General features: G+C 36.9%; 1 protein-coding gene across 3 annotated transcripts in view; it reads left to right on the forward strand.

Moving 5' to 3' along the window:
• prr12b (proline rich 12b) overlaps positions 1-11,822 on the forward strand; it is a 48,746-nt gene extending 36,924 nt beyond the window's left edge. For all 3 annotated transcript variants that reach the window (XM_057861217.1, XM_057861218.1, XM_057861219.1), the window contains 4 exons: positions 3,987-4,084; positions 4,176-4,307; positions 4,417-4,512; positions 10,472-11,822. In XM_057861217.1, coding sequence (XP_057717200.1) covers positions 3,987-4,084; positions 4,176-4,307; positions 4,417-4,512; positions 10,472-10,606 — 461 coding nt within the window. In that variant the 3' untranslated portion in view covers positions 10,607-11,822. The remainder of the gene's footprint in view (positions 1-3,986; positions 4,085-4,175; positions 4,308-4,416; positions 4,513-10,471) is intronic.
• Positions 11,823-13,525: the final 1,703 nt, after the last annotated feature.

Raw genomic sequence — 13,525 nt, forward strand, 5'->3', positions numbered from 1 at the left:
TTACGCCCGCAAACCGGTCGCTCCCCCAGCATTCCCATAAGTTCCGCCCCTGGTTAGCTGTCAATCACTGTAGATAACAATGGTGACAAAACAACATTCCGTGGGCCAACTGTGGCCTACTGCCAGCTTTTTATTGGCCCACAGAAAATTATGAAAATATCACTGAATATGGCCAGGATTAGAAGTAGCGTTGCAGCTATCGAACATTTTAGTAATCAAATTTTCTACTGAAAATTCATAGATTAATAAAGTAATCGGGTAAAACATTTTTTATTTAGGTAAAGAGCAATTATAAATATACATGAGAAAACAAGACATTTCACCAAATATTGAACCGTTTTTCGGCAATTAGTGTCTTTATTTTAGACGTACATGGTTGAAAACAGCCAATAGTGTCTCAGATGTAACTAGGAAAAAAAAACAAATTCACTTCTTTCACTCCCCAAAAAAAAAAAAAAAAAAAAAATCCTATTTTTACCTAAAAATGTCATTACGCTTGATAACACAAAATCACTTAAAAGTTAGGTGTTTTTCCCACGTGTTTCAATTGAATTTTCATTTGTGTCAAGCTATTTTTAAGTTCTACTTAAGTTTTAAGTCTAAATTGTAAGTCCTGACAGGATTTTGAGTTTTTGCACTGTTCAAAGTAAAATGTATGATACCTGCTGTATTGGCGCACATTAGGCACCAGTGCTACTTGGTGTTTTATCCATCAATGACTACCAAGCTAAAATTAACAGTTAGCTTGATTATGTTTTCATTTTACACCCTCATCACTCTACAGCGCTCTGTTTGTACAGATTAAATAAATCCTGTATGAAAGACACATTAGCCACACATTGACAGTAGTCATAATTAATAAAAAACCTAGCCCTCCGCAGAGCTAACGTTATGTTAGCAAGGTACAATAACGTTAATCTTCTTCGTTGACTTAATTTTACCTTGTCCCGAGGGGTAGTGCTATGCAAGCATTGTCTTACAGCGAATACATGAAACAGTGTTCATCTTGGTCTCCAGCTTGAAATACTCCCACTGACATTTTCTGCTTTTTCTTGGTGCCTTTCTCTTTTCTTTCGTCGGATTCTTCGTCGTTACCTCTATATTCATGCGTGGTTGAAATCAAATATATCCGCCGCCTCTCCCTTCTTACTTCCTCTACACACGTGACGTTAGCGCATTGTGCCACATTAATAGTAGTCCGGGCAAAACGTTATGCTTAAAGTTGGCAAAACTAAATGATTCCTCTCGGTGGAGAAAATACCTCAATTAATTTTTTAAAATCAAGTTACTCGAAATATTCGAGTAATCGTTTCAGCTTTAATTCCAATCTTGAATCCCGCCTACATTCTGTTCCACTTCCTAGTTTTAACACTAGATGGAGCTAGTCACTTAAACAGTGCCTCTCCATTAGCTCAGATGTTGAAATCAATGGAGGAAAATGTGTAGAATGTCAAAAAATTGTTTCACTAAATAAACATATAAATTGAGACATATATACAGTATATTGCGCTGCATATATATTTATTAGGGCTGTCAAAGGATTAAAATTTTTAATCGAGTTAATCACAGCTTAAAAAAATAATTAATCGTAATTAATCGCAATTCAACCCATCCATAAAATATGCCATAATTTTCTGTAAATTATTGTTGGAATGGAAAGATAAGACACAAGACGGATATATACATTCAACATACTGTACATAAGTACTGTATTTGTTTATTATAACAATAAATCAACAAGATGGCATTAATATTATGTTTTGTTAAAGCGATCCATGGATAGAAAGACTTTTAGTTCTTAAAAGATAAATGTTAGTACAAGTTATAGAAATTTTATATTAAAACCCCTCTTAATGTTTTCGTTTTAATAAGATTTGTAAAATTTTTTATCAAAAAATAAACTAGTAGCTCATCATTGTTGTCACTAATTACTCAATGCTCATTGTGCTTAAACCCATAAAGTCAGTCGCACCAAAGCGCCAGCAGAGGGAGACAAAAAACACAAGTAACAAGTGGACATGACACTGTGCTGTCATTTTAATCTGAGCGGGGCATGTGCGTTAATTGCGTCAAATATTTTAACGTGATTAATTTAAGAAATTAATTACCATCCGTTAACGCGATAATTTTGACAGCCCTAATATTTATATTTTACGGAAAGCAATATCCCTACACAATTTGATTATTTTGTTACTTGTAGCCCTTAACTCATTCACTGGCATTGACTGTTGTAGAGCTCAAATCCATTTAAACAGGGAAGGCTAGAACTGAGTGATCATGTTTCACTCCCATTGATGGCGATAGATGTCCATATTTGCTGCTGGCCCTCCCAGTCAAAATGTATCAGATGTCTATCGCTATCAGTTTTGGTCGATGAGTTAAGACTGAAATATACAGGGTGTTCCAAAATGTTTGAGCCCATTTCATAGGCCAATAATTTTGATAATTTTCGTTGGAATGACCTCAAATTTTCACGGCTTGTGTAGAAACATTTCAAGTTTTTGTGTGTAACGTTTGGCATTTCTAACTTTTCAGGTTAAGAAATGCCATTCACTTCGAAAGAAAAGGCATTTTGCGTGTTAGAGTAAGCTCGGACTCAGTCACCGAAGACAGTGCAGCGTGCCTTCTTCACAAATTTTGCAAAGAAGGCACCAACTACAAAACAAATTAGGACTTGGCACCAAAAATTTAAAGAAATTTCAGCGAGTTTGGGACGAGCTCGAATACCGACTTGACGTATGCAGAGTCACAGGCGGCGCTCGTATTGAACATTTATGAAAATCTGTCATAGAGCCAACAAATATTTGTACTTTTCTTTGTAAATTTACCGTATTTTTTGATCTATAAGTCCACCTGTGTATAAATCGCACCAGCCATAAAATGCCCAACGAAGAGGAAAAAAAGATATATAAGTCGCACCGGAGTATAAGTCGCATTTTTGGGGGAAATTTACTTGATAAAATCCAACACATAGAACAGATATGTCATCTTGAAAGGCAATTTAATATAAAAATACAATAGTGAACAACATGCTGAATAAGTGTACAGTATGATGTTACATGATGCATGAACAACGAAATGCGAATATACTGTCCTCACCAGGATGCCACGGCTCGGTCCTGGCTATACAGCGAGCTAAACTCCCAAATGACGATGCTGGACGTCCGTATAATTTGCTGAAGCAATTTCGTCCTCGATACCAAACAGGTTCGCATCAACGTAAATAAATGATAATTAGGTGCAATTACAGCAATGACACAAACGGTTAGCATGCGTTCGCTAGCATTAGCACATCGTTCAAACAACCACACAACTGGCTCTAAGTTTCCGATCGCGTGTGGAAAACACACAACAACAACAGAAAAGATGATACACACAGGCGTTGCCTCTGTAGAGATATTTTACAAGCATAAACAATGAACGTAGGTTCGCAGCCGTTTCTCTCTCGCTCGCTCTCTCTCACTCTCGTGAGCGCTCTTCTTCGCGTAAACAAGTGCGAGTGCGCCCCCACTTGGGCGTGAAAGCGCTACAAACTAAAAGCATGCATTTCAATATAAAAAAGTCAATAATACAATTGAACACACGTTGCCAAAGGCAGAACGCGAACGTGGCCATAGCTATTAAGAGTTATTCAGATAACTATAGCATAAAGAACATGCTAACAGGTTTACCAAACCATCAGTGTCACAACAGAACGCCAAAATAACATGTGAAATGATATCATAATGTGTTAATAATTTCACACATAAGTCGCTCCTGAGTATAAGTCGCACCCCCAGCCAAACTATGAAAAAAACCTGCGACTTATAGTCCGAAAAATACGGTAACCAATAAATCTTATGACCTTCAACATAAAGTGTATTTAGTTTAATTTTTTTCATCGAGTAGTTTCCGAGATATGGGCATTTAGAATGGGGTCAACCATTTTGGAACACACTGTATTTAAAAACTACATTTTAAAAACCTGATCTTTTTTCATCACTTAGATGAGTTATACCTGCCGCCCATGAGGAAGATTGACAGTCTGCTGAATGAGCAGAAGAAAAGACTGTTGAGAAGAGTCAGCATGAGTGCTCAGCACCAGGTATGTAAATAAGTACACAAGAAAAGACTAGGAGGGGCAAAAGAGAAATTAAACTATTTTCCCGTCTTTGTGTGTCTTTTTTGTTGTTTAGGAGGCTCTTCATATATTCCCGAAAATGACAGCTGACCCGTTGGAATCTGGGACTGTCAAAGTTCGACTTGGCGGGGAGGGTTACAACCGTAAAACTCTCAACCGTGGCAAGAGGAGCATTCCCAAGCATCAAGTAAGTACTTCTACTGCTATAACAAACTCGTCTTCATTATTCCATCAAATGACTCAGTGTTGATTTGCAATAACTACTGTATGTAAATCTATATTTACTTTATTTTTAGGATCTGAAGCTCTCTATTGAAGCCTGCCGTGTCTACAGTTTGTATCATTCCCTTCACCACTATAAGTATCATACCTTCCTGCACTGCAAGAAGGAAGTAAGAATGCTGCTTTATGCTTAAATAGATTAAGCGTTTTGCTTGATTCTGAGTCTTTTGTTTCCACTTTTTAAATGCTGTATATAATGTACTGTATTTTTTGGGCTAAAAGTCTTTCCGGAGCATAGGTCGTACTAGTCAAAAAATGCGTCAGACAAAGGAAAAAAAACATAGTCGCATTGTACTATAAATTGAGTTTTTGGTGGAAAATATATTGTATGTTATACACCATTTGTTGCAAAGTAGAAATAAAGTATTTTAGATAGGGCGTCAAAAGTAAAAGTGCAGATTTCAAACTTTCCTAGTTTTTACTTGGCACCGATAGACCACAGAAAAGCAGAGCTAGTTTTAGTTTCATGGTGGAAAATGTGTTTATCCACTAGAGGACAGTCATGCTCTTGGGTCAGGTGATTTTCATGTCTATTTTTATAGTCAGAGTTCGATGATTCTGGTATATTTTTGGCCTAATACGGTCATCTCATAGGTTATGGTAAAATACATAGACTTCATTATAAGTTGATGGGAAACGGGGCGCGGAGTCGCTCCATTGGGGTCTATTTTCAAAAACTTAAAATTCAAATATTTTCAAAACCAAAGCCGCTAGCGACCTAAAACGAAAACAGGCAAATCCCTTAGGCATAGAACAATATAAATCTTCATGAGCAGCGGCATAAAAAAAATTCAAAGTCGTTCCCTAATAAAATCCCGATTATTATTATTTTTTTATATACGTATAACAAAACTTAAAATGGCGATAAAACTCTCAGATTTTACGCTAGATGCACAAAAATCACCAAATGCAGAGACTGTCACCTATATTTTAAGATCAATAGCAATATTTACATATCATTTAAGTTTTTGCCCGAACATATACTTCATAATATATTGACGGAGCCGATTAATAGGGGGCCTTTGTCTGTGGAAACAAAGAGCTTTTTACGTTGAAAATTATTGTAAATAAATGCTTAAATCCCTGAATTCTATATAGATACGGACATAAAACAGTCTCGATTCTTGGTTAAAATAAAAAACAGGCAGTTAGCATTTCTTATACGTAAATATGTTGAATGTGCTGCTAGTCTTTAAGCCACTGTGGCGCCGCCTTATCACCACAAAGAGCTTTTTACGTTGAAAATTCTTGTGAGTAAATGCTTAAAACCCTGAATTCTATACAGATATCGACATAAAACAGTCCCGAATCTTGTTTAAAAGAAAAAAAAAACAAAAACGGGCAGTTAGCATTTATTTTACGTACGTAAATATGTTGAATGTGCTGCTAGTCTTTAAGCCACTGTGGCGCCGCCTCATCACCACAAAGAGCTTTTTACGTTGAGAATTCTTGTGAGTAAATGCTTAAATACCTGAATTCTTTATACATATGGATGTAAAACGGTCTTGATTTTTGTTAAAACGGCAAAGAACCGGGCGGTTCGCATTTATTTTACGTAAATATGTCGAATGTGCTGCTAGCCTTTAAGCCACTGTGGCGCCGCCTTATCACCACAAAGAGCTTTTTATGTTGAAAATTCTTGTGAATAAATGCTTAAAACCCTGAATTCTATATAGCTATGGACATAAAACAGCCTCGATTCTTGGTTAAAAAAAAAAAAAAAAAAAAAAAAAAAAGGGCAGTTAGCATTTATTTTACGTATATATGTCGAACTGTGCTGCTAGTCTTTAAGCCACTGTGGCACAGCCTTATCACCACAAAGAGCGTTACGTTGAAAATTCTTATGAGTAAATGCGAAATTACCTGAACTCTTTATACATATGGACGTAAAGCAGTCTAGATTCTAGGTTAAAACAAAACAAAAAAAACAGGCACTTAAAATTTATTTTACATAAATATGTCGAATGTGCTGCTAGTCTTTAAGGCACTGTGGCGCCGCCTTATCACCACAAAGAGCTTTTTAAGTTGAAAACTTTGTGAATAAACGCTTAAATCTCTGAATTTTTTATAGATATGAACGTAAAACAGTCTCAATTCTTGGTTCAAAGCGAAAAACCAGGGAGTTAGCAGTTATTTTACGTAAATATTGTGAATTATGACGCCAATGCAGTAGCGGTTAATTTCTCCCATTGATTTTTTTCACGTTTCAAAATTCATGCATATAATAATGACCTTCAATCCTTGAACAAATCACTCTTAAGACAATCCTTACTGATTGTATGCGGTGCAGCTTTCGCACTTTTTCAACCTAAATCCGGCCTTGGATCGCTGCATGTGTTTGAGAATAACTGCGACCGACTTCGACCGGCTGAAACGCGGAGTGTGGGACGGCCCCCAACTTGAAGGCGTGGCACAGTGTCTGGGGAATGTGTCCCTTCAATATCATTATGAAGTCTATGGCCTGAAATAGCGACTTAATTTTTTTTATTTAGTGCAATTTTTCAACAGCTAATAAATCATACAATTTTCACATCAGAGGCTTAATACTTGAGGAAAGCATGCAGATTCATGCAATTTTACTCAATAAAAGCAAATTTTGCATTTTTCTATATACAATCCCAACTTAGTTAGGTTAAATTCCTATGTCACTATTGCCTCCGCATGTCTTGTTGGCTATCTGGCCCTCGTCGATTTTAGATTGAAATGTTACATAAAATAAAACACGTAAATGCCTTTTTTTTTTTTTTTTTTGTACGGACTTTTTTTGCCAAAAAACTTTGAATGAAATTTGAATGTAAAGTTACGCTATTGTGTATGGATACAAAATCCAACATGGCGACCATCACAAAACAAAGAACTGTATAAATTGAAAATTCTTGTAAATAAATGCGTAAATCCAGGAATTTCTATAGATATGAATATAAAACAGTCTAGCTCCTTCGTTAAAAGCAAAAGACCAGGCAGTTATCATTAATTGTACGTAAATATTTCAAGCTAAAGTTAACGCTAATTTTTCCCATTAGTTTTTTTTCCATAATTATTCAAAGTGCTTGAATGGTTGCTATTTTATCTAATAATGACCTTGAATCCTCAACCAAATCACTCCTGTTTCCACCTAAATATGACGTTAGAACGCAGCGTGTGTTTGAGTTTATCGCAGTGAAACCATGATGCCCTGCCTGGCCCGGCCCCCTACAGGGGCAGACGTGGCGCAATGTCTGTAGGAGCTGTCTCGTCAACGAATAGTGAAGTCTATGTATAATAATAGTAACCGTTCTGATGGATTACCTTATGCTATCATTTTTAAAATAAATAAGGCATTATAAGGAATTACTCAATATTTGAGTAGTTTTTTCATTGAATCCTTTTTTACTTGTATTTGAGATTTTTTTGAATGACTACTTGTACTTGAGTAATATTATTTTGAAGTGACGCTACTCTTACTTGAGTACAATTTTTGACTATCTACCCACCTTTGTTAATCGTGAGCAAATAGCGCCCTCTCGCGGCTGGTTGTGGGTAATGTTTACTCCATGCTCGGCCAGTTTAACATTTCAGAAGATGTAAAATTCTGTATTTTAACAATATATAAATCACAGACCCAGCCAAAGTATAAAAAAGGTTCGACTTATAGTCCGGAAAATACGGTAATCTAAATCATTGTGAAATGATAATATTGGTAGTTATTATCATGCATGTAAACACAGTGTACAGTGGTACCTCTACATACGAAGTTAATTCGTTCCAAGACCTTGTTTGTAAATCGAAATGTTCGCATGTTGAGCAGGATTTTCCCATAAGAATACATTATAATTCCATTAATTCGTTCCACAGCCCAAGAACCTACATTGAATCTGTTAAAAATGCCAGGTTGTTTGCATGTTACGTGTCTTAGACCCCCCTGGTTGCGATTTGCAATTAGTTGGTTTTATGCTCAGGCATATTTTGGCCACCTAAAGAAAGCTAAGACCTACGTTCTCATAGAAAATAAAAAGGCAACGCGTTTATGAAGTGAAAGTTTAGGTCTAATTAATTCTGGACGGGCATCAATATTGTTCTAAAATGACTATCTGCAGTGGTATCCATTCTTCTAGTCACACCAGTTCAGTGCCTTTTTACAAAATCCTTAATAAATACTGCTGTTACTATTGCAAAAAAAGCAATTACAAGAGCAACACAAATACATTGTGTATTTTGCGTAGTGTACCTGAACGCACCGCGGGGCTGACGGCAGCGTGAGAGAGTGCAGTTGACTTTGTCTTTTCACGTCGTTATTGCTATCTGTTTGCGACGAGTGTTTTGTTGAACAAGTTCTGAATGAAATGATTAAAAACCTGACGGAGCTGGTGATCTCTTTGGCGATGGTACCAGAATAATAATTGTCACCTTAACGTATAAAGACTGGCGAACAGAGGTTGTCGGAGTATTGTCAAGCAGTTCATGGACGTGCACCCCACGCTCATATTTTTCCATCATTCCATCTTCATTTCAATGGTAAGCCTCACCTTTTTTCTTTTCTCATCACCTGCTTTAACATTCTTGGAACCCATGTCATGTTGATTTCTCTCACAAGAAAATCCGCCTTGCGTCAGTCTTGCGGGAAAACAATGAAATTGCGACGCTGTCAAATTTTACATCAGATGTCGAAAAGATCGTGTGTCGAAGTGATCGTATGTCGAGGTACCACTACTTTCATTTTTAACTTTCAGTAACTATTAGGGGTGTAACGGTACACAAAAATCTCGGTTCGGTACGTACCTCGGTTTTGAGGTCACGGTTCGGTTCATTTTCGGTACAGAAAGTAAACAAAATGCAAAATATAAATATGCTAGTTGTTTATTACACACCTTTGTGCTTCCAACAATAGGAACATTAGCCTATACAAAGCTAGAATTCTGCTCAAAAAGTAGCGGGTATTTAAAGATAATCCAACAACAATTTGCCTTTCAGACCCGCGTATTGGTCAGCTTTTTTTTCTGAAAGAAAGTAGAAAAAAGAAGTCCTGTGCTAAACAGAAAAGCAGTCCAAATGACAAAGATTTTAACATGTATTTTACAAATGAAATGCCTCAATGAATCATTTTTTTTTTTCATATGAACAGTTTTCAAAAGCTTTATTGGTAGATTTTCTCAAGTTAAAGTGCCACACAGAAATTAATACATTTAATTATGTAAGCAGGATCTGGGTAGTATTCTTATTATTTAATTACAGGTGTTTTAGCTCATTTCAATTTATTTTATTTAAATGGGCGATTGTTTATTTTATTATGTGTTTATATTTTACAAATGTGATGTAGTATTCATTTATATTGTATATTTTATGTTGTATAACTTTAGTTCCTATGTCAATATTAGCTCCTACTTGTTTTGTTGTGGTAGGAGGGTTTTGTATTGAACACGGGGCCGTGTTGGTTATTATTACAGCAGAGAAGACAACAGTAAATCAACAAATACAAGTCAACTGTGCCCCGATCTACCACTCAAGAGATCTGATGGACTCAAAAAGTGGGTTACGATTGCATATTAGTTTGAAAATCGACCGGATCCACCGTATTTTTACACGAGTGACTTCTGGTCTGCCCGATCCTAGCAACCGGTATTAGTAGTGACGCAGGAGGGTCGCGTCTCGTCTCAAATAATAAACCCTGCCGTTCTTTTCGCGTGCGTCGTGTTGAGCCGCTTCTGGGACGCGTCCAACACGCGGCCGCACTGCGACTGGTGTGCATTGGCTGATTGACTTTAATGCTCGCGTTTCACTGCGTTCTCGCGGCGGCCACGTTGTCGCGCCTTTGACATTTCTGGGTTATACTGTCCTACCGTGTTGGTCCTCATTATAGTAGAGAAGACGGAGTAAATATAATCTACTCAAAGAAACTGTAACCCGACCGACTCACAGCCTCGAAAAGTAAGGGTTACATTACGTCCGAAACTTGTTCGGTATGCCTCCGTTCCAAACCGAGCCCCATGTACCGAAACGGTTCTATACAAGTACATGTACCGTTACACCCTTAGTAACTATACAATATACCGTCTATTTTACTTGAAAATGACAAATCGGTGTTGTTTTCAGACGGACAGCATCGAACAGGCAGCAGATGACCCTGGCCAAGAGGAGGTAGTACAGCAGTGCATGGCCAACCAGAACTGGCTGGAGAGCCTCTTTAATTCCTTCATGGAGCTTGTCAGCCTTAGTGGCAAAGCCTGAAGGACACAAGGACATCCAACCTACAGTGGCAGAAAGAGAGAGTACAGTCCAGTAAGAACAAAATGGAGGCTTTTGGAGGGATCGCACCACAGACTGAAGACGGCACTGTCGATTTGTTTGAGAAAAGCTTACTTCAAAGATGTTTATATGAAGAAAAATGAAAATTTGTGCACAATGAAGTGAATGTGAAGGATGTTAAGGGAGCAAAGATCATTTGGTCAGCAACCCACTACAAAAAAATCAAGAAGGTCTACTCAGTGTGTGCACACAATGAAAAACAAATTGTGTTAACAACTATGGTTTGTATAATTTATACAATGACATTAAAATATTCCTAAAGGGATTGATGTCTGTAAATATAATTTGGAATATGTTTTCAAGGGATATTACAAGAAATGGCCAACTTGCTGTTTTCGGTCCTCTCAGACCTACAGAGGTAAAACTAGGTTTAAAGTGACTATGTAATAGTCTCCTTGTTTCTACTCGCCTCAATTTGAAAGCAGTTGAGATTCAGGGGTAATGTATTTAAATTAAGCTGTATATATATTTTTTGTGCTTGTTCTTTAAAAGACAACCACACAGAGGAGTTTATTCCTGTAAAAACAAGAATTAAAAGAAAAGCTTTCTAAAAGGAAGTGTGACATGAAATGATCCAAACGCCTAAATGTCCGTGTTTAGTGTGTCCTTTTTATCTGTCTCTTGTTGATTGATATTTGCCATCATTTGAACTCTCGGAGGATATTCTTGCAGAGCATATTTGTTGTTATGATGTGTACATAGTGTACAGCTTCTTCGTTCTCCAAGTTCTTCTTCTGTACATGAAATTCCTGTATTTGACAAAAGCAAATAAAACAGTTCGAATGACACTGATTACATTTTCTATATAGCTCGCTGGAAGTTATTTTCAGGAAAAAAACAACGATGGGTTGAGTGACCTTTTACTCATTGGCTGCTTTGACGGCGCTAGACGTCCAATCAATTTTGACTGGGACATTGCATTAATCTGTAAATTTTATTTATAAATATAAAAATGCATTAATGATCAATAAAAGACTCACTACAATGGCGTACCGCACGCAGGTTATTTTTAGACCGTGACGTCGCATCGTAAAGCAGAAGTAAAGCCGAAGTGGGACATTATAGACCCGCCCTCGCATAGACACAACGTAATTTGTGCTACTTTTCTCCGGTAATCTTTAAAAAACGACATGCCGATCACGCATTGCTTTTTTGGAACTTGTAGAAACGACTCTAGACATTACGACACATAAAGGATGTTTTCTTCATACGTTTCCGGAAACCAAAAACTCGGGAGGAAAAAATGTGAAGACCGGATCAACTTGCACGGACTTTAACACCAGCTCGGTGAATCCATTCACATTTCATATGCAGTAAACATTATGTTGGGTTGGCATGGTCTTTCAGAGGACAAAGAGGTAAGCCATTTTTATATTTTTAACTTATTTATTTAGCGTAGCGTTGTGCCGTTCTGCTTCTGTCTGACAATGAATGACCTGAAAAGAATTACAATGGTATCTGACTGCCACTGTTACCGTTTCTTTTATATATATAAAAAACAACTTTACTAAGGGGGAAGTGTAAATAAATCATAGAATTAAGATGTGTTATCAATGAAAAAATTAAAAGTGTTCGTTGGCTGTCACTGAGTAGCATTTGCGATCGCTACACAAAGCTAACTAAATTACCCCCAAGAACGGTAAGAGACGTAGGACAACCAGAGGATATATAAGAAAGACAGGGCTGATGGTAAAGGATAGGAGAATGTCATTGTCAGTCGCGTCGATAAAAAAGCTAAAGCTATGCTTAGGTCAGCTCGTTTTTTTCGTCTTTTTCAGCCTTCGACACTAAAGCCATCTCTTTAACTGAACATTTTTATGTTCTTCCACATCTTTGCCTGTCAATTTGGCACCAGGCACATCATTTTCAGAGAGAACTGGTAGGTTTAGCTCTGTAAACATCTCCTTCAGATCGGACTTGAAATGGTCCAATCCAATGCGTCTTGTCATGTTCAGACCGTCAACTTAATGTCTCACTTGAGTCGGAAAAACACGAAAAAATCAGATTGGTGCATTAAGACCTTCAGTCTGAACTTAGCCTAAGGCACCCAAGAATTATTTTCAACTAGCACCCCTAACCCACCCTCCATTGGATGGTCCACTTGGGGGGGTCCCGTTTATGCTCATTGCACCCTGGCCCTGTTCATATTTGTTTCGCCATTGGATTTGATGTCTTATCACCATCAATATAGATACAGATATACAGTAGAAATAGATAAATTTAAAATTTTCAAGTTGGCTCTTGCAACCTTCAATTTTTCTGACAGCGGCCCTCAGAGAAAAAAAGTTTGGACACCCTTGGTGTAGATCAGGGGTCCCCAAACTTTTTCCTGTGAGGGCCACATAACTCTTCCCTTCTCTGATGAGGGGCCCGGGTCAGTTTGTAACAGAAAATGTGTGACGATTGCAGGAGTGCCTAAATGTAAAAAATTATTGTTTTTCAGAAAAGCCACAATCAAGTAACCCTTTCTGGATTCTTCGCGGAGCAAAAGTAAAAAAAAAAAATATATATATATATATATATATATATATATATATATATATATATATATATATATATATATATATATATATTAGGGCTGTCAAACGATTAACATTTTTAATCGAGTTAATTACAGCTTAAAAATTAATCGTAATTAATCGCAATTAATCGCAATTCAAACCATCTATAAAATATGCCATATTTTTCTGTAAATTATATATATATTCTGTAAAATAAATTGTTGGAATGGAAAGATAAGACACAAGATGGATATACACATTCAACATACGGTACATAAGGACTGTAGTGGGCATTTCACTCTACTGTCATTTAAATCTGTCTATGCTGTCCTCACTCCGA

The sequence above is a fragment of the Corythoichthys intestinalis genome, chromosome 16, assembly GCF_030265065.1.
Source record: "Corythoichthys intestinalis isolate RoL2023-P3 chromosome 16, ASM3026506v1, whole genome shotgun sequence".
In the NCBI taxonomy this organism is placed as follows: Eukaryota; Metazoa; Chordata; class Actinopteri; order Syngnathiformes; family Syngnathidae; genus Corythoichthys; species Corythoichthys intestinalis.